This window comes from Exophiala aquamarina (genome assembly GCF_000709125.1).
Source record: "Exophiala aquamarina CBS 119918 chromosome Unknown aczIA-supercont1.17, whole genome shotgun sequence".
NCBI lineage: Eukaryota > Fungi > Ascomycota > Eurotiomycetes > Chaetothyriales > Herpotrichiellaceae > Exophiala > Exophiala aquamarina.
In genome coordinates this window covers 600,946-620,942 of record NW_013550571.1, presented here as the reverse complement: position 1 = coordinate 620,942, position 19,997 = coordinate 600,946, and the positions used below count along the sequence as shown (strand labels likewise).

Here is a 19,997-nt window from a genome sequence, read left to right as displayed (position 1 = left end):
GATAATGCTCCAGAGTTCGATTATACAGAAATATTTAGAGTGCTCCTTCTTGGACACATTGTGCGAAGATAACTTTTCTCTTGGTACACGCGTCATGCAGCCTGGATTCTCCCCGTTGATGAATGGTTGCCCGTTGCCATTGCCATCCTAGACCGTCCACTGAGTTCCCATCTCTTTCCATACCCATCAATCCTTCACTAGAGCTAATACTAGGGATACAAGCAAAATTACTGTACGGACTGCCCAAAGAAAACCCCGTGTTTCCGTTGCGACTTCCCATCCATGACTCCACCCGCCCGCCCCGGGGTTTCCAGACACCGGTCAGAAATGAAGAGAAAGAAAGTAGGAGAAAGAAGGTGAAAGTTCCGCATCCCATCAAACCCGTGAAAACAGCCGAGAATCAACAACAAGGTCCCTAATTCATCAGTTGATCATTCCACTGGCAATCCCCAAATGGGGTTCAAAAAGTCCATACGTAGAACCCAAGCATGTTCCGCTGACGCCATGTATCTAACGGCAGCATCAAGCTTCGAGCTTGTTTCTTTGTGTCAGGGAGACCTTGTCGCCCATCAGTCGTCACCAAGGTCATTTCTGAACTCAAAGGCGTTGCATGCGAGCCCTTTGCCCGGCGCCGTTCTGGTGCTTGAGGATCCTGATATTTGCGATAGCCCTTGATACGCCGCGGCGGGTTCGGCGGGGGCTGAGCTCACTTGCGATGCCTTGCGATGCCGCTCCGAGGCTGATGGATCGATTTGGGACAAGGTCGAAGAGTAGGAGTATGACCGATTGGTCGAATTGCTTACCCCGAAACCTGGCCTCCCGCCTCTGGAGCTGATGCATGAGGTTGGCGAAATGAGATCCGCCCCCAGACTTGGAGGATTGGAAGCTGGGATCGTCGCGCTGTAATTGAAAGTCGTCGATGGGCTCAGGGTGGACGCCAAGCTTGATGATTTAATTGATGACGCTATGGTAGATGTACGCATTATATGCGCCTGTGAGGAGGTTGTAGACTGGTAGGGAAGAGAATGTTCGGCTGACGGATATCTGGGCCATAGCAAATGCTTGAAAGTTTCCCAAGCACTTTTTGATGTTCTGCTGTGAGGAGGCGTGAGATGACTGCTTGCTTGAAGGTCTGGATACCTCACTAGCGCAGTTTGCTCACGGGCAGTTGTTGTGCTCACAACCTGAGGCTCTCGAATGTCGGCGATCCCTGTTTTCCCTCTGCGTCGAAGCAAGCTTCTGATATTAGATTCCGTCATCCCTGGCTGAAGTACTTCTTCTCCAAAATCATTTCTCAACGCATAGACCAGGGCCAAGCTGGAGTTGTATATGCCAAACATCCCTTGGTCGCTGTGTCCATCTTTCCTACGATCATGCAGCTGAACATAGAGCCAAAGAGCGTAGGTTCCGATCGACCATAGTGCAAGAAGTAGGGAGGTGATGAAGAGAATCAAAAATGAAAAGCCCCAATCGTGGTATTTACTATATCGACACGAGGCATGGTCGAGCACGTACTCCCAAGAATAAGTCTCATTTCGATACACCCAGAAGGTGGACGGAGAGATATCTTGAACAAAACCCAATCTGGAAATGTGCTTGTGGGCTGCCAGATCCGTAAGGTATCCTGACAGGGTCTCGAGTGAAGAATTGTCGAATGAAGTTGTGATATTGAGTGTTGGAGAGCTTAAATTGTGTTGCACATCTCCTATGATGAACGAGCTTGGTGTCCCTTGGTTGGCGTGCAGACCGTAATTGTGCACATCTGCATAAGAGTCAGCATTCATGCATGGTCAATTGGGAGAGTCCTCACACTCGACAGTTCGCCAGAATATTGAACAATTAACCGGGACATACTTCCAAGGCTCGTCATATTCACCTGACTCATCTTCATCTTCATCCACATCCTCATCGTCGTTGTTGTAAAAGCCGTCTAAGACACACTCTCTACCCGTTGTGATGAGAACGATACTTGGCTCACCAATTCTCCATGCATCGGCAATGGCAAACTGCACAACCTGGTAGTTTTCCCATGCAACAAGTTCACCATCATACGTGTCCATCACAGCGTAAGTAATACTGCTGTATCCTGCCATGGCGGCTGACCAAGAAGAAAAGCTGAGAACAAAAACCGAGCTGAGGACTATCCAGAGCGTAATCAATCTTGCAGCCACGCCTCGTCTCATTAGGAGATCGCCAGCGAGCCTCAAAGTTCTTATGAAGGTTGGAGGTACGAAAGCCAGTGCTTCAAAAGTCGTATAAGAGACTGGAGCCTCTCGCATGGCCATTAAGAGATACTGTGACGAGACCGTATACGTGGTCCAGGCTAGGACAGCTTGCACGGCCCTACCTGCCACATTATGCCAAACGACATCGATAAACTTCGCCAGCGGAAAGGACATTCTGCCCCAGGCGACCGTTATATATAAGAACCCGGCTGTGTCCCACTGGCTGATCGAAGGTTCATCGTAGGGCGTGAAGGCCCCGTTGAAATTGCAGTGATTGAACTTGCTATTCCAGTATTGCGAATGGTAGTTATATAGTCGGGGTGCGTCAATGACAATGATGAATATGATAACAGGTAGGGAGAACCCGAGGAAGACGCATGCGTGTTTCAAGCTCGAGGCTATCCTCCACTCGTTGATAAGTGTCAAAGCTCTGCTTCCAATGTGATGGTGGACCCGTTTTTGATAATCAGTGAATTTTTCCCGATGCTCTGCGAACCGTTCTGGCCCATTTTCAGGCTTAGGTTTGTGGCCATCAGGGCTATTGTAGCGAAACCAATTACTTGATCGAAACCACGACCTTGAGTCTTCATAATATATGGGCCCACCAGATAAGTCTGCCATTGATGTAGCGCTGGTATCTCATCTGGGCTGAAAGCACATTGCTATTCCCTAGATAGTGGGGTGTACCTTTCTTCTATTGAAGAATCTCACAGCTTATAACTTTCGACGGTGCTGGTTTGTGACACCTGAGGATGATTGTGTCCTCGCCAACAGCTGAAGATACTTGTGTGAGATAAAGTAACGCGCTGAACTTCATCCGGAGAAGGATCTGCTGTGCATATCAAACGGGCACGGGTATCAAATGAACATGCTCTATCAAAAACACACACAATGCACGCATCAGGGTGAGTAAAGGGCACAACCTGAGGTGTGAGAGGGGATTAAGCAAGTGAGGACATGACTCCATAAGGAGAACCAGTAAGCACTGCTAAAGTAAAAACACGCACACGGATACCCATTCTTCTAAGAATTGCGGCTCCTATCACGCTGAGTGGACTCTTATAGGCTAGAAAATCCGCCATCTTTCAAGCTCTGCCTAACGTGTTCAGTTGCCCGTGAGGCGCGGGCAATGGCCGGCGAGGCGAATGGACGTGCAAGGACGTCTGAGTTGGTCCGCAGAAGCAAACTTCTTTTATGGAGGTCTAGATCTTCATTTCTCAGGAGCCTTGTTCCACCAGAAATCGGTATCCTTTGTCCAGTGCCACTTCCTCCTGTCATATCCAAATGGACAAGTTGTTAGACAGAGGTGGATCTCAATTTGCAGTTGACAAAGCGCACCGAATATGGGATAGGCACCCAGATAGGGCCGAAACCGCCGGGGAAACATTGATCCGCGGCTTATGCACAGCTTGAATCAACCAGCGCTGTCAGAACTTCCAGTACTGAGTATTACTCGCCCTATCTCCTTTCTTTCGTGGCGTGCCGCTACTGTTATCAAATACTGCAGTCGCCCATATTCCGTAAGTGAAGAGCCTATCGGGATGCGTCCGATCTGCTTCAAATATTCTCTTTTGGATGTTCGAGGCGCAATTGCTTTCATCATTGATTCTTGTCTTCACCAGCGTCACAAGAATTTACATTTCCATTCCTTTTTGTATCGAGCCAGCACTGGAGGAGATTTGACTAGACCATAATGATCAAAAACAAGGACCGCCGTTGGCACAAGAGGGTCTGACTCCTTCGTCGGAGGTGCGATCATTTTCTTCATAAGATACACAGGTTCGGAACATTCATGATTCATTTCGACATTTGGACATCTCATCTGTGGACCGTGAGCCCATTGGCTTTCCCTATATTCTATCATTCTATCGTTGATGCATTTTCCACCCGTCTCTACTGGACATGTCCTGCCATGGCCAGCGCAACATTGCATGACCTCATAAACCAATACCTCTGCCATCTCGTGCAGAGAATGACTTTCAGAGATGTGGAATAAGTCAAACGTCAAACAGTTCCTTCAGTTGTTTGATTGTATCATCTGGGTCCTTGACAGCGTGCCCAATAGTTCGTGAGTCTTGGTAGATCTCCCAGTCATTACCACCGCGAAATGCCTTGTCACCAAAGAAGTGGATATTCTTATAATGTACACCAGACAATCCTTTTGTGGGGTCGGCTTCGGCTTCGATATGGTGCAAGCAGTACGTCTTGTCCCATCCGGTAGGGAAGACATCAAATGAGATCTGACCACCAATGGAGTACCTGTGGGAGAAGTCAGTTGGTTTAGTAGCCAGGTTGTCTCAGCATCTCGGACTTACGTGAGTCCGAGGTTGGGGAATTCCTTCTTGATCGCCTCAATAAGCTTAGCGCGAGTCTGAGTCTTATTGTCCCAGGCCTCAAACTCGCTCCTCTCAGTTTGGCTGGCGTTACGACCGACCGGACTGACATTGATCATGCCATTTCTAAACTCGATGAAAGTTCCACGCATGGCTGGGAGACCTTCGATCCCTGCGATGTATTTCAAGATGAACTTGACCAACTTCTGGTATTTCTCTTCCCCAATCCAACTAATGAACGAGGTGGAAGGTAGTTTCTCCCCAAGTCGATAGGCTGTGAGGCCATTCTCGGCGAAACAGAAATCGAAGACATCGGTGACAGGAACCGTGGGACTGCCTAGCTGTTCTTCTTGTTTGGAGAAATCTGAACCGCCAACCTGCGCCCTGAGAATCAGTTGAAATTGTCTAGTCATGGAGTTGAGTGGAACAGACATAGCCGATTGCGATCTTTTGTCTCAGTCTTGCCAGAATATCCAGCATCTCGGGGCTCGCATGCCGTCGAGCAGGTGAGAGAGTCCCGTCAACATCAAAGAGACAAATAGTCTCCTTAACAGGACGGTCTCTGAGGTCGGGGTACTGGTGGGCCATTTCGTGAGAATAGATTTTTGGAGAAAGGGGTCCAAACGTGCGCGAAAGAAAATGAACTGGACAAGACGCCCTTTGGTACAACGAAGAAAGGAATGCAAATTTCAAAAACTAAAGGTACGGGAAAGGGACAACTCACCGTAAGTTGCGGGTGGTGGTTACTTTTTTTGACATGCGTTAGCAGCAGCCACAAAGTTGCCATGTTCAGGGACAACGCGATTGATCTCCTGGTCCCCGCAGCACCCGCGCCTGCCACCAAACGAATCCACCCCGCAGACGCACGTGAAGATAATTACTGATAAAGAAGACCAGTGTCTGACCACCAAATGTTTGGCCCTTCCACCTTGGTACTTGGACTTTTGCCCTCCAAGAGGCCCTTCTTTGATGTCAGACGGTCTCACTATTACAACCCATCTGGCGGAACCCAGCGGCAGGACTTCCGCTTCTGGTAATCAGTTGTGACTAACGGCTCATACCTCACAAGTTCGATGTAAAATTATCTGAAGATAGGTAGTGCAAATGGTCCTTTCAGGACAATTCGATGAGGCTGAAAATGATCGATATCGTGAAACATGACCAGAAGCCCATCTGTCATGTAAGAGCGCCAGTGATCTTGGGAACAGCGGGAAGAACCGAGCTCGATGGCTGCCAGCCAACCAATCCGGAGGGAAGCCTTAGCCTGGAAAAAGTCCGACAGGCGCCTAAATCTTTGCTCGCCGAGAACCAACCACCTTTCTCTGGTGACATGGTCTCTAACAAGACCTCATATCAGGCTCAGAGAGCTGTTGTGCACGTCGGACATGTTTCAGCTTAAGAAAGATTCATGATTCAATGGATTCGCGTGTACTGAAAATACTTCGCAACCGCCGGTGGCAAGATAGGCATGCCACTTGTGCGGCCCGCTGCTAAAGCCCTCAATGCTTCAAAAAGGCCGTCAAGGTCTATGCAGGTCTTCTTTCGCTTCCTCAACGCTACTGTCACTTCTCTCTTTACTACAAGCAGGTTTCCAAAATTTCAGTACTACTCTTTTGCTCATCGCTTACTGCACGCAGGCGTGCAACCGCAACAAAAGTCGATCTTTTTCTAGAGAGTTAATTCGCGAAATCTTTGGTGTATATAGTGATTTTCCTTTCACACTTTTAAAGATGAAGATTTTCTTGTTGTCGTATGCCTTGGTTGCCTGTTCGACAATGGTTTCAGCCAGCCCCCTCCATAGGTATGTATTACATGAGTCAATAATATGCCTTCTAACCACCCATCAGGCATCGGAACGGTGTTCGATCCTCAATCGAACTTGAAAAACGCTATGTGGTGAATGGGCTTTTCACAGAACCGGTGGTGCCAGGAAAACGACATGAACAATCAGCAGAGAACACTGAGGCTCAGAACACCCAAACAGTGTCGAGCATTGATCCATTCGCTGTCCCTACAAGACAAGGAACGGAAGATGGCAGAGCACCTGCCGTGGGTGTTGGAGGGTCGAACACAAGCTTATTGAGCCTTCTGACACAGGCTCTCACTATCACTGAGACTGCAAGAGCACAACCATCCAACCTAGAGCAAAATGCGCAGCAAACTGGAGCTCCTGCTGGGGCTGGAAGCGGGACGGCGATCAATCCTGTTGGCGCTGCTGCTGTATCGACAACTACCGTTCAGATCCAAACGACAGTGCTCGAGACTGTACAAGTGACAGTACAGGCAACTGCTGCAGCAGCCCTATCTTCGGTTGCAGCTCCAGCTGGAGAGGCTCCGGGCCTATCTCAACAGCCAGCTGCTCAATCAGCTGGACCAGAAGTGCCTACCACGGCATCAGTGGTGTTCATCACGGCAAATCCCTCCTCCAGTGCACCTACAACTGAGTCAACCACATTGGACACTGCAAAAAACACAGCAACTGCAAGCGACGTAATAGCTGCAGCTACAACCACTACCACAGCCCCAGCGGCACCAAGCACTGAGACTGTTTCCCCGCCTCAGCCTGCAACGGCAGATGCCCCTATTGCAAACTCCCAATTGCTGGGTCTTGGCGAGGATAGAACGTCTACGACTACACTGGCGAGCACCACCACCGAAGTCATCGCTGCAACTGCCGCAGCGGCCCAGGAGAGCAGTGCAGTCAATACATCGGCAGCTACCAGCACCAGCTCTGAAGAGGCAGCAGCAGCGGTGACTGAGCCTGCTACTGTCACGATTAGACCAGGTCTCGGCTCTATACCAGCCGCAGAAGCGCGACCAGCAACACTGAGCACAGCTTCTCCACCACCTGCACAAGAGACGACAGACCCTGCAGCCCCGATTAGCACCGCCGCCGCGAATTCTCTGGTCACGGCGGCTCCCGAGCAGCCATCTGATTCAGTTACTCTAGCAGTTGTCCCTGTGACCATAGAAACAGTGCAACAAAATCAGAATGCATTTACAGTGACGGAGACACAAACTGTTACAACTACGGTCACTGCTGTATAAGCACGGCCTTGTTTCCGGACGGCGTTCTGCATGTTTTCCATCGATACCCAGTAGTTCAAAATGAGATTCGGTCTAGGACTAGTTGTGCATAGGGGTTGTGTTGAAAAAGACTTGCATTAAGTGTGATGGACGAGCAACCCGGATAATCTGTACAGTTAGCTAGGTAGTGTTTGTACGTGGTACTATTGTACTAGTAGTATTGAATTGCAATGTGTGTAATTACCTCAATCACCTAGTGTGTTTTGTGCGAGTTACGCGATGGGACAACTTGAGGCCGCGGCACCGGGCCGTGACGTTTCGGCGGGCATGACGTCGCCAGGCTCCTCCCACAATCCTCCTACTCTCATGACGCTCTCAGCCACACTACGCAGCTGCTCCACAACTACATTTCACCCTGCGCATCACATACCTACCCAAGCACCATCGTGGCCTTGCATCCTCGGATACGCTCACTATCCCTCTTTTCCAAGCCTCGGTATAGATCCTTCGTTTCGGGAAAGACTTTTTCCCACGTGCAATCTTTAGATCTAGCGGTTGCAGGTGGACAAGGCCACATCTCCAGTGCAACAGCAAGATTCTGCCTCTCGCCTTCCAGATTTGGTCCTTAGACATTTCCACAACTCGTTTCCGCCATGTCGACCGCGGTGATTAGTGGCGACGATGATACTCTCGATCCTACCCTCCAAAATCTCATCGACCAGAAGTCACTGCGATGGATATTTGTGGGAGGAAAAGGCGGTGTTGGCAAGACCACGACCTCATGTTCGTTGGCAATACAAATGGCAAAGGCTAGGAAATCTGTTCTCTTGATCTCGACTGATCCAGCACACAATTTGAGCGATGCTTTCAGTCAGAAATTCGGCAAAGATGCACGACTGGTGGAGGGCTTCACAAACCTAAGTGCTATGGAGATTGACCCCAATGGCAGCATCAATGATCTCATTAGCGGAGCGGGGGACGAGGCTCAGGATGCTATGTCTGGTCTTGGTGGCATGGGTAACATGATGCAAGATCTGGCATTCAGCGTATGGGCTTTTTTCAAATATCCTTTTGCGCGACTACCATGACTGACAACTACAGATCCCTGGTGTCGATGAGGCCATGTCCTTCGCCGAAGTCCTCAAACAGGTGAAGAGTCTTTCCTATGAGGTGATTATTTTCGATACGGCGCCAACAGGTCATACGCTCCGATTCCTCCAGTTCCCTACGGTCCTTGAGAAAGCGTTGGCCAAAATCTCTCAACTATCCAGCCAATTTGGACCGATGTTGCAGTCAGTTATTGGTGCTCGAGGAGGTCTACCTGGCGGCGCCAGCTTGGACGATCTAACACAGAAATTGGAGGCCTTGCGAGAAACCATCGCCGAAGTCAACGGGCAATTCAAGAATCCAGACATGACCACGTTTGTTTGCGTCTGCATCGCCGAGTTCTTGTCGCTCTACGAAACAGAACGCATGATCCAGGAATTGGCCAGCTACCAGATCGACACACATTGCATCGTTGTCAATCAACTCCTGTTTCCTGAGAAATCCAACGACTGTAAACAATGCAATGCTAGGCGGAAGATGCAGAAGAAATACCTTGATCAAATCGAAGAGCTGTACGATGAGTTCAATGTGGTCAAGATGCCGCTGCTCACTGACGAAGTGCGTGGTGTGGAAAGTCTAAAGAGGTAAGCTCATGACATCAAGCTTTATGTCGCGAGCAGTCTACTAAGCCATTTGTCAGTTTCTCGGAGATGCTTATTCACCCATATCAACCTCCCTCGTAGCCTTGTCTATCCCGGAAATGGAGCCCATCGGTCGATCTGAACTATGGAGTTCTTCACTTTCGGCATCGACATGCATTTCACTAATGTGGCATGACAATTGGGACAGAAAAATGTGCGACATTAGCACAGCACAGCCTAGAAATCGCCGGTGCATCCGTTGTAGACCCAGATATTTTGCGCCTCGTTTGTAGTTGCAGAGGAACGTTTTTAGACAAGACCTGGTGGAAATGCCGAGCTGAGCCCTGTGTTCAGCCTTGCTCCTTCGGGGGGGGGTTAGACATGGTACAACATGGCAGGCACGCAAGAAATGGTTGCTTTCCAGATGGAGTTTACGCTCTCGAAACATCACATGCATGCACACCTCATACATGCCTACAGTGTTTGTCAAATTTTATTGAAGAAAGTCTCCATTCCCGCCCACCACGGCTATGGATGCTCTGGTGCGTGCCTATGGGAGGAAGCAAAAGGAAGAGACACGCGTATCCCAGGAATCACGAGCAGGGTAGTAGAAGGCTTATCGTATGAAAACCCTAGTTGACCAGCTTAAAGGCCGCAGACTAGATAAGGCCCTCAGCCCTTGTGAGTCGATGCCCGGGAACCTGGCAATGACCTAACCGGGTAGTATGCAATAGTGAGTGCCAGTTCCTCTCGGTTGGCCTCGGACCTTGGCCGTGACGGAATCCGGACAGCCGTCGCGTACCTCTGTACATAGACATAGATAGGTAGATACAGTAGACCCAGTCTTCGGTACGTACATACATACATGTGAGGGAGCTGCAGCTCGTTATTATTGGCACTTTGACAGTCATCAACAATGACCCGGAACGGGATCCTTAATCATCAGGGTCTTCTGGGTGTCAGCCAACCTGTGTTAGCCTGCTCTTTTGCTCTCCCTTCTCAATTCTCATTGCATCCCGTCACGAGGGGTTTCTCGCCGGGGGGCCGCGCCTGGCTCCCTGGGATTCCTTCCCGTCGTTGCCAGTGTTATTCAGTGTTTTTCTGCAGACCTAGCGAGGGCTTCCAAACGCACCAGGTCTTCCCAGCCGAACCCATTACCGAGTGTAGATCTGCGGCACAGCCTGGGATGGCGGAGGGCAGGTCACTTTGACTACGACTGCAGTACGCCAATTGGTTAGTGCCCTGTAATTCGTACCACTCTGCGAGGCAGGAGGGGCCAGAGGCGGCTGAGAACCACGCTCCAAGGCTCGTCACATCGTTCCAAAATGGGGTTCTTCAAAATGCAAGTGTGGACGAGGCGTCCCCAGACTCTCAAATTTGAACTCCCGACCTGAGTGAGGCCTGGGAACCACAAGCCAGGAGTGTGTCCGATCTGGATGCACAACGAAAAATGATTATAACGAGCTAGGTGTCGCGTTGTCGGCGACTTCTCGCTCCTTGTGTTCCTCCTGTACCTCGGTCTCGCTGGTTCCGGCCGTATTGCAGACCCCAACCGCAGCCTTGATGAATCAAATCGGTCACTCTTGACAGACTATTGCCACTCACACAGCCTTGCGAATACCCTCTGCGCACGGCTCGGCTATCTGCCACCGAAGGTCTCGCAGAATGTTCTAAAGCAGACGTCTCTCTCTTGCATCTCTTCCGTATCTCCTTCGAGAAACATTCTGCCTGCCTAGGTGCACACCGGTAAATCACGCGAGAGCATATGCGAATTCGTGGCGCGAAGCCCCCTTAGATTTTATGATATATATATATATATATAATAGTCGAGCCTGCAGATCAGACACCGTATAATGTAAGTCATGACACAACAATTGCCACTTTACTGTAGACATCTTCATGTCAACTTCTTTCCATTAACTGCAATAAGGCATTTCAAACACTGCAGCCACTCAAACAAGCGAGATATTCATGGCAGATCCAGAAGAGCAAGGCCCAAACTCTAGTGATCCACCACCGTCCTCGCCACGGCCGCCGACGTATACTGGTCCATTTCTATTCGTCAATAAGAATGCCACAAACCTTCGGTCTCGTCAAAGAGACGAGGTCTTTGCAGTCAGAAGCCATGCCATGCAAATTGCACGTCGGTCGAGGAAACCAAGCAAGGTGGAAGCAGGGAAGTCTTTGAATGAAAAGGCAGCTGAGAACGTTGATCTCGTCCAAAACAAGGAAGGAGAAGGACCCGACCAAGGACAATCGACGGCGGCGACCGAACAGCGAGCAATTGGTCAAGCCCAGCCAGCCTTGGGAAGCCCGATACCGAGGTCTCAGAGGCCAGCCACAGGCAAGTCTCATCCGACGGGATCTCGTAGAAATTCAGGACGGCTTCATGTCGCTCGTACCTCTTCAGCCTCGGGGAGAAGCCAACCTCAGGCGGCAGCTGCACAACTTACCGCCACGACTCCTCTTCCAGCGCAAATCCTCGCATCTATAATGCACCATGCCATGGGCTTTGGTCCCTCAGCGCCTCTGGGCAACATTTCGCCAGGTCCGTTTTCGGCTGCAGCCCTCCCAATCTCCTCCTTCTTCAATTCGCTCCTCCAGTTCTGGCGGCTTGGATACATGTCGAACTTTTGGCCTGCCACCATTGCCTGGGACCCGGCCCATGACGTTCCCCAGCTCGTCGATGACTGGATACGCACTTCAGTCAGCTCAAGCCCAGCAATGCTGCATGGACTGTTCGCCGGCACCTTGAGCTTCATCACCAACTATCTCCCAACCTCAGCAGCCACACCAGTCCTTTGGGCCAGAGGAATGCACCATCATGGCAAGTGCTTGGAATATACTAGGTCGCGCCTGGCGATGCCAGGTGTAAGCGGCGAAGAGGCCTTAGGCATGATTCACCAGTCGACGACATTCAGCTTCCACTGTGGAGATTTTGATGCAAGCAGCGTGCACAGAGTCGCAAGTGCTCGCATCCTTAACACTTTAGAGCACGGCCTGGAGAGCGTGCACCCGGTACTCAAATCTCTTCTGATCCTGTGCGATACCCTCATATCCACCCACAAACCAAAACGACCTTCGTTGGATATCGAATTCTGGGCCCCAGGATCATGGCACGATGAAGAAGCCCTGAGACCGTTCGACGAATCATTTGATTTCGACCCCTCTGACTATGCGCAGAGTGACCGAGAACTATTGGTCTTCACAGAGCCGGTGTACGGACCAGAATTGGAAGATCCCACTGTCCAGCTGCAGGGTTTGGTCAATCTACAACGCGAGGCTCTCTGTGCTTGCGACCTTGCGGCACAGCTCACCGAGGGTGACGGCGTCGCAATTGCGGACCCTATCTACAGCTGGCTTGCGCTCCGGCAGTACGCGTTGACGTGCCGCTGCGCCGGTCTGTATATGGACATGGTGGAAAGCGAGCAGGAGCCCCATACGATCCCCGTCGAAGTGCACCTACGAAGAGTACTTCCCAGTTGCATACTCCTTGCGACAAGTTACACCTTCCAATTGATCTTGCGTTGCAGCATGCAGAGCCCCTGCATTTCGTACATTCCATTCCACCATCTTCGGAACCGCCTGACATTGATGATGACACTAATGGGAGAGGCGAGAAGAATGCAGTCAGAAGATATGATGCACGTACCCACCGAAACCCTACTTTTCCTCTTCTTCGCCGGTGCCGTAGCAGAGGAAATAAATGAGCAACTCCTGCGCTCGCCACCTGCGAACCCAGAACCGTACGGGCGTGTACCTTCCGCTTCTGCACCTGCCAGTCTCTTACATATCAGATGGTTCAGCGTGCATTTCTCAATGGTGCTACAAAGGCTCGGTCTTGCTGACTGGGAGGCTGTACAGGACATATTGGAGAGGTTTGTGTACGACAGGCGGACAATGGATAAACATGTCCAGGTCCTTTTTGGCAAACGATCGGAGTTTCTTGGTGTACTCTCAGGTGGTTCTGCAGTAGATGCCCATCGAAGTACCAATCAGGTCGAGAGTCCCAGTGGCGGTGCAATGCTAGGCGGATCATTTCTCGGCCAACAAGATCCCGGTGCAAGTTCAGATTCACAAGTATTTCCTCCTGTGTCAGACCCTGACTACGAGGGATCTATGGTTGCTATGCACCCAGGCTCTGCGTTAAGCCCAATCACCGGGCAGGATTTTGCGGCCGGGTTTTGGGAGCATATGGGACTCGGCATGGACTTGGAGGTGGACCGGATGGGAGCGGAGCAAGATGAGGAGGCGGAGGAAGTACTCTAGACGGCAAACATGTGAATTTCGCTGAGCCATGATGGGCATTTCCCTTGTACTCATTTCAGGTGATTAGATTCAGAAACATCTTTCTTGCTGGTCTCATGATCAATCACTGTTGCTACTGGTGGAGGTCGCTGTCCTCACTTCGGCTTCTCCCGCGAGGAGAATCGCGGAATATAGGCTGGCTGGATATCTCTCATAAGCCAGGCGTTACGCCTTGTAAGCAGCTGTGTTTGAAGAAGGATTAGCCCCGGTTTCTATCAGTTGGCCTGGTCTTGATGCTCTATCGTTGTTGAGGTGTCGTCAGCCCCGGACGAAACAGACGCCATCGCTGGTCCCAGCTAGATCAGTTGATCTTGATTCTTGGTATCTATCTTCGCGACTGTGGCTGGGGACGGTGGATCTCCATCTAGTAGTCAGCTAGCTGGGACGCTGGGAGTTACCTCCAGGAGTGACGACGTAGGGGTTGCCGCCACCGCGAACAAGTGCAAGACTCGTAGCAGAGCGCCTGCTTCACGTTCAAGATGTCGGATAGACGTGTTTCCGAGAGATGCTCCGTTTTGCTAGTAGGGAGGGTGATGGAGATGGAAGGAAAGTACTAGAGGCGCAGCGGTTTTCGGTCTTTCCTTGTCGGTTGTCCCGACCTCAGTCCGAGAAGCAATCCTAGTCAGGTGGGGAGTGTGAGCGCCACAAGTGAAGGAAGACCCAAGCCCAAAAAGGGGACAGCGCCACGGTGTGGCTGATGCCTCGTGACCCGAGCAATGGTGAAAGTAGAGAACTTAGTCGTACAAAGTCCAAGTATACTTGGGCTTGGTACGGATAGAGCCAAGGGTGGACCACGACAAGGCTAAGAAAGCACACCATGCAAACGACCGCTCAGTGGAGTCGATGCTAATTCTATGTGGAAAGGCCAAAGCTGAACTCCGTACTGTGCAAACTTGTCTTCCGACACGATGCAACGAGATGTGTCAAGCGCTTTCGGGAGCGAATGAGGAAGGTGGGAAAAGATAAGGGTAAATCCGAGGGCCTGAGTTCGAAGTCACTCGGTAGATTTGGCGAACACGAACGTGGAGTATCAGTGGGTAACAACATACCAGAAAGGCAGCCAGTAGGGGCAAACGGGTGGAAGGGAGAGGCTTCCGTCGGCATTCCTGGGATCGAGGAAGCAACAGAAGTACATGGAATCATTGGAGCAGGACACGAGGAAAGATGCAGCCGCCAGATTAAGGGGACGTCAACTTGGCCGGTGCAGACTAATGAAATGTGTTAGTGACCGGCGACTATTATTACTTAGAAGTTAGCACGAATAGGTTCGATCTGGCGTGCGAGGCGATGTTCAGACCCGCTTCGTGAATGGGAAGGAAGAAGAGTGTGCATTATTGTCATGGCCGGCGGCAATTATCATCATCGCTGCTCGAGATTCATGGCCAGTGACTGCAAGCCTACCTGGAGCAACTCGGGCTTAGTTTTACGAGGAACTACGAGTAGAGCAATGCATGATCAGCCTGAGCGAGGGACCTACAGGAGAAGACACAACCCCGCTCTCCCAAGCTGCCTGTCCTGCTAGTCCAAGCTGTTGATCATAGATGACATGGGGGCCACGTGCACCCACAATAGACTATTCTCGATCATCGTTAGTCCGTTCAACTCCTACCTCAAGTAGTCAGTGTCAGTGCCAACCTGAGTGTCGCCCGTGCAAAGAGAACTTCTCTTTGGATGTGGCACAGTGGGCACCTGCCTGACGTCTGGTCACTGGTCACTGCCCCTTTTGGATCCTTGGTGGGCAAGGACGACCAAGTACGTTAAGCGATCGGCGGCCCCGGAAGCATAAGCGCAGCTAAAGGCCCAGGGGCCCCAGTTCTCTGTCTTGACACCCATTCGGATCACACTGATGCAAAAGTAATTTGTGACGTCGTCTTCCTCTCCCGGGTCTTATCCTGTTTAAACCTTGTTGGAAACCACATGGAAGACGAGACCAAGAAGAGACCAAGCAAAAGGTGTAATGTGTCTTTTTGAGTCATGCTGGCGTCCCCGGTTGGTCTTGCCATGGTTCAGAAATCATACTTTTGCCTGACGAGTTTCGTTGGTCCTGTGGTCCAATTCCATCCTCTAATCCCTTGTTGTTTTGCCGTCGAATCCCATCCCATCCCATTTAGTCCCGCGGTGCTTGTAACGAAGGCACGAGTATCCAGAGGTTCCCTTCTCAAACCCCATATCTCCCTTGCCCTTAGGTCTAATCAATCCAGTCGCACCCCTAGCCGTGCGAAGTCAGTCTGCTTTACAGTACTACAGTAGTGTTTCTAGTACATCCTTTGGCGGTGCACTTCCCCGCCCGCGGTTCCGTGCACCATGCCCAGAAACTTCTGCTGGAAATTACGCCATGTTGAAACCTTGATTTCTTCCAGTTCGAATCAATGTCGAGGAAAATGAGTGTTGTGTGCCTGCCAGTGCCCCTATCAAGCAATCTTGATGTGAACCCATCGACAAAAGCGAAGTGGACTCGTGCTCCTGAATCCACATGACATTCCCCTTCACCTCTGCATCCTGATCCATGCCAGCATGCGCTCCAACGTCGGGTCTTCGTCAATCCAATAACCCTTCCGACGGTCAGCGTTGCGTAGGTCGTTGACAACATGTTGATCGGTGATTTGGTTCAACTCCTGTAGAATCCTCTTGATTAGCTTTCTTTCTCTTTGCAAGCCGGGGGGCAATTTGCAGATCTCATGCAGATCACTACCGAGCTGGGTTTGGCATTCCACATGGTTGAAAGACGCGAATTGTGGGGGAAGTGCTGATCGGTTCATCCTCATCATCGTACATGAACCTACCTCACGAAGGCGGCTATCAACAGCACGTAGCGCATTAGCATGTTTCTGCCCAGGCGCCTCTCCCTTCAGGATTTGAGTCCGCATCTGGATCCATCGCATTGCCGATGAGGCTCGTAGATAGATTTTGTGTGCTTGAAGGCGTCTCGTTGAGGAGTCGAGGATTATTCTGCGCTTTTGTCAGTAATCTGTCGAGAACTCCCGAGATCCACGCAGGGTACCTCTGTAATGTAGCCTTCTGAACCTCAGTTTCGGCAACATGACCAGCTTGTAGTCCAAGGTTTCCCGGGTTGTAGTGCGTTGCCAGAATCGCCTGAGACTCAGCTGCGCCCTGCCTCAGCACTACATAGCCATCAAGGTAGTAGGATTGCTGGTCGGGAGGATGTGCCTCGTTGCGTGTAATGAGTGAAGAAATATGTATTTGCAACGTTCGAAAGTCATTCATGATCTCGAGTATGCGCATGGCGCGGGCCTCATTTTCTGCAGGAAATACAGTCAGTGACCTGTTGCTGGGCACTTGTCTCTCAAAGGTAAGGGGTTACTGTTGGACGCACTTCCATCGGCCATGGTAGAGCGATCTCTACACAGACAGCGTTGGGACTTAGGATTTGGTAGGTAGCCGTTGGCTTGACGGACAGTGCAGTAAGAATGTTGGGACCTAGACGGATAGTCTTCGCTTCACACAAGCGGGAATGCGGTCAATTATATTTGGGTCTCAGACCTTGGGCACAGCCTCGTGGTCGACGGGGATCTGGATCTCTTGTGAGTTCTGGTGGTCGAGTCGGTGGATTGATGCGATGAGGGAAGCATTCTTAAAGACAGAGGATGACGAGCATCGCAAAGCTAACAAACTCCATTGTATAGCTAAGAGACACCGGATGGTAAGAATACTAGACGGGCTTTGCAAGTCTCAATCTCGTGGCTTTCCTGACGTCTGACCATTCACAAGAGTAGGATCGGTCTTACGAAGCTGGGGACGGCCCGCAGCGATAGCAGAATAGGAGCAGGTGTTCCAGCTCACAGGGCTAGAAGAGGGGATGAAAGAGCAGCGACGTCGAAGCTGGAGGCAAGTTTTGCAACACTACATGGGCACGGTCGTTGAGAACCCGAAAGATCAAGACGGCTGTGAACGGGCACCAGAGGGCTTGGAGGCATCACGGCCAGCCATTGGGCTGTGCGATGGAATGGAGTGACCATCGGGATGTCGCTAGGCCTGTAGCATTGGCAGCGGATGTTTCGAGGCTCTGCTGTAGGCTGGAGTGTGGCCAGTGCTGTAATGTGATCAGCAGGCCGCATGACAAGCCACCATGTTGACATTGCAGGCGGGAAATAGACCAAAGGATGGGAAAGCAGACACGAGACGTTGGATGGATACCGGTGTAGGGATAGATGGCCATGTGCGGGAAGAAGGGCAAATGTGGTCCTCGACCAGTGTGACTGGAGCCATATCCATGGCCACGGATGTTAGTGTGAGATGGATATAGCAAGTGGTAGAGAAAGAGGCTTAGTCGGCAAAAACCTTCGTGGCTAGAATCAAGTGGTAAAAGGGGGCCCCGTCTGACCAGCGAGCCCAAAGGGGATGCACCCAGCAGGTAGTCCCGGAGTATGGCATAAGGGAGGGTGCCTGTCATAAATACACTGTCAGGCAGAATCCACTAGCATCTCTGCTTGTCAACGCAGGGGACCCAGGAGCCGCTTACGAGGACCGCCCGGAGGACCTCTTGGTTTAACCTCTCACCTGAATCTGAGGCTACTGTGTTAAGCTTTGGCAGCCCTGAAGTCCAACCCGCCCAAATTGGACAGCTGAGTGCTTTTGCGTGTCAGTCTACGGCAGGAACCACCTCGACGCCTGCGGTTGCTGCAACGGTGCCTGTCGACTCACGCAAGCTGAACTTCCCACTCTATCTTCATTCGCCCACTCTATTTTCATCCACCTCGCTTCTGCATTTCTTTGCAAGGATCTCTATTTGGGCCATTCGCTCCCTAGTCTGCACTGCTAATTGACACTCGAAACGGATCGCGGCTGCCTCTCCTGTTCTGTTTGGCCAAGTCACCGCTCTTGGGTTGATGCTTCTTCTGTCTAGCCCATTCGCAACCCAGCTTCCCAGCCTCAATCCGCCACAGACAGCCACAGTTCTTGTTGCTGAGCCCATTGAAGCCTCAACTCTACTATTCACACTCGTGACGCTGCAAACTCGCCTGTTTCAAGTGCACCAATGCCCTGTCTTCCAAGCGACTGAGATCAGATCTCGGTGGATACTCTGCGTCACTCTTCAGATTCCACATAGTTTTCGAGTGCCCGTGACATCCACATACATCATTACGAGTCAGCTCCTCCAGCCTATGTGATACCACCATTGCAATGGCCCCCATTTTCTCTCGACAAAATATTCTTCCAGCGCCAGAGCTGAGTAGAACAAGTATCCCTGTCCAGCGTGGTTGTGGAAAAGAACCTCTTCGCTCTCCGTTTTGATAGTGAACGAAACTCCGGTCTCTTTCTCTTCCAGAGGCTAGACTCAATCACGCTCAGCGATGGCTTGAAGTCGCTCCTCAATTTCGTCCTCACTCAATGTTCTGAACTCTCGTTCGACCCCTTCGCTTCCATCAGCTTTGGGTCCACCCACAATGCCAATTTCCAGTTCACCCTTCTTGAAATCGACACTTAGTACCGTGCTGAGCGTGCCGATACCTAATTCGACAACCTCTTCCCAGCTCCCTGGGGCAGCATCTTTGTTCTTCAGCTTCTTCTCAAGATGGTTGAGCGCCTCCTGTTGCTTCGGCCCGGAGGCTGTTGCTTTGTATCCAACGTAGTAGCCCGCTGGATCACACTTGTAGAGCTGGGGTCCGAATTCATCGTCGACTGACACTAGCGTCGTTGCCACACCCAACGGCCTCATGTATGCCTAGGGTTGAATCAGCATCTGTCCAAGCTTCCAAGCATGGATTCTATTCTTACTCTTTGTGTGTAGACTTGGTTGATGTTTGCCAAGCGTTTCGCCAGGACATCACAGGGCATCTCGTATCCATTCTTGTATCTAAACTCCGCAGCCTCACCTCGAGCGCGATCGACAGAGGCTCTAGCGTCGGCTATTGAACCGGTCATAACACAGCCGACTGAAGACGAAATCTTGAATACATGAGAGACAGAGGAGGGGTCGATCAGCTTGTCCTACAAAAGTTGAGTGAGCAAATGTATAGGATACAACAGTGTCCATTTGTGTCACTCACAGGCACTTTCTTTTGCGAGAGTACAACGGCACATGACTTGCCCCTGACTCCGACAGATGTGATGTTGGCAGCTGTGATTGCCTTGAAGGCATATTCTGTGTACAGATGTAAGAATTCTGTAGGTGGCCATGAATCCACCTGGATTGCGGTTGCAAAATGATGAACCCGTTCGCAGTGGAGGCCACAGAAAGAGCGTGGCTGGGAATTTTGAGACGCTGGAGGACGTACCAACTTGATATAAACGACCTTGATCTGAGAATATTGTGATGTGTCGATCGTATCCCGCGCTCCCTAAAGATGAGATCTTGTCAGCTCGGTGATCCCGACACAGCTACGAGGGCAAAAGTACGAACCAGACATCTTGGAACTCCTTCAACCGAGGCAAATTGAACCAAGTGTGCAGCTAAA

At 50.9% G+C, this 19,997-nt stretch overlaps 7 protein-coding genes across 7 annotated transcripts; 3 read left to right on the top strand and 4 right to left on the bottom strand.

The window, feature by feature from the left end:
• Nucleotides 1–569: 569 nt before the first annotated feature.
• On the bottom strand, nt 570–2,846 carry A1O9_11478 (uncharacterized protein; the record flags this gene model as incomplete). The annotated part of the gene is made up of 2 exons (XM_013399771.1): nt 570–1,762; nt 1,811–2,846. The coding sequence occupies 2 exons, from the start codon at nt 2,844–2,846 to the stop codon at nt 570–572; spliced, it is 2,229 nt and encodes a 742-aa protein (XP_013255225.1).
• Nucleotides 2,847–4,222: 1,376 nt separating this feature from the next.
• Nucleotides 4,223–5,146, bottom strand: A1O9_11477 (phosphomannomutase; the record flags this gene model as incomplete). Its single annotated transcript, XM_013399770.1, has 3 exons — nt 4,223–4,484; nt 4,541–4,935; nt 4,991–5,146. 3 exons carry the CDS (start codon nt 5,144–5,146, stop codon nt 4,223–4,225), a joined length of 813 nt encoding a protein of 270 aa, XP_013255224.1.
• Nucleotides 5,147–6,333: 1,187 nt separating this feature from the next.
• Nucleotides 6,334–7,606, top strand: A1O9_11476 (uncharacterized protein; the record flags this gene model as incomplete). The annotated part of the gene is made up of 2 exons (XM_013399769.1): nt 6,334–6,359; nt 6,406–7,606. The coding sequence occupies 2 exons, from the start codon at nt 6,334–6,336 to the stop codon at nt 7,604–7,606; spliced, it is 1,227 nt and encodes a 408-aa protein (XP_013255223.1).
• A 632-nt stretch (nt 7,607–8,238) lies between these two features.
• Nucleotides 8,239–9,280, top strand: A1O9_11475 (ATPase get3; the record flags this gene model as incomplete). The annotated part of the gene is made up of 2 exons (XM_013399768.1): nt 8,239–8,631; nt 8,687–9,280. 2 exons carry the CDS (start codon nt 8,239–8,241, stop codon nt 9,278–9,280), a joined length of 987 nt encoding a protein of 328 aa, XP_013255222.1.
• A 1,964-nt stretch (nt 9,281–11,244) lies between these two features.
• On the top strand, nt 11,245–13,542 carry A1O9_11474 (uncharacterized protein; the record flags this gene model as incomplete). The annotated part of the gene is made up of 1 exon (XM_013399767.1): nt 11,245–13,542. One exon carries the CDS (start codon nt 11,245–11,247, stop codon nt 13,540–13,542), a length of 2,298 nt encoding a protein of 765 aa, XP_013255221.1.
• Nucleotides 13,543–16,398: 2,856 nt separating this feature from the next.
• On the bottom strand, nt 16,399–16,824 carry A1O9_11473 (uncharacterized protein; the record flags this gene model as incomplete). The annotated part of the gene is made up of 1 exon (XM_013399766.1): nt 16,399–16,824. The coding sequence occupies one exon, from the start codon at nt 16,822–16,824 to the stop codon at nt 16,399–16,401; it is 426 nt and encodes a 141-aa protein (XP_013255220.1).
• A 2,053-nt stretch (nt 16,825–18,877) lies between these two features.
• A1O9_11472 (proteasome subunit alpha type-6) lies at nt 18,878–19,464 on the bottom strand (the record flags this gene model as incomplete). Its single annotated transcript, XM_013399765.1, has 2 exons — nt 18,878–19,264; nt 19,318–19,464. 2 exons carry the CDS (start codon nt 19,462–19,464, stop codon nt 18,878–18,880), a joined length of 534 nt encoding a protein of 177 aa, XP_013255219.1.
• Between the last annotated feature and the right edge of the window lie 533 nt (nt 19,465–19,997).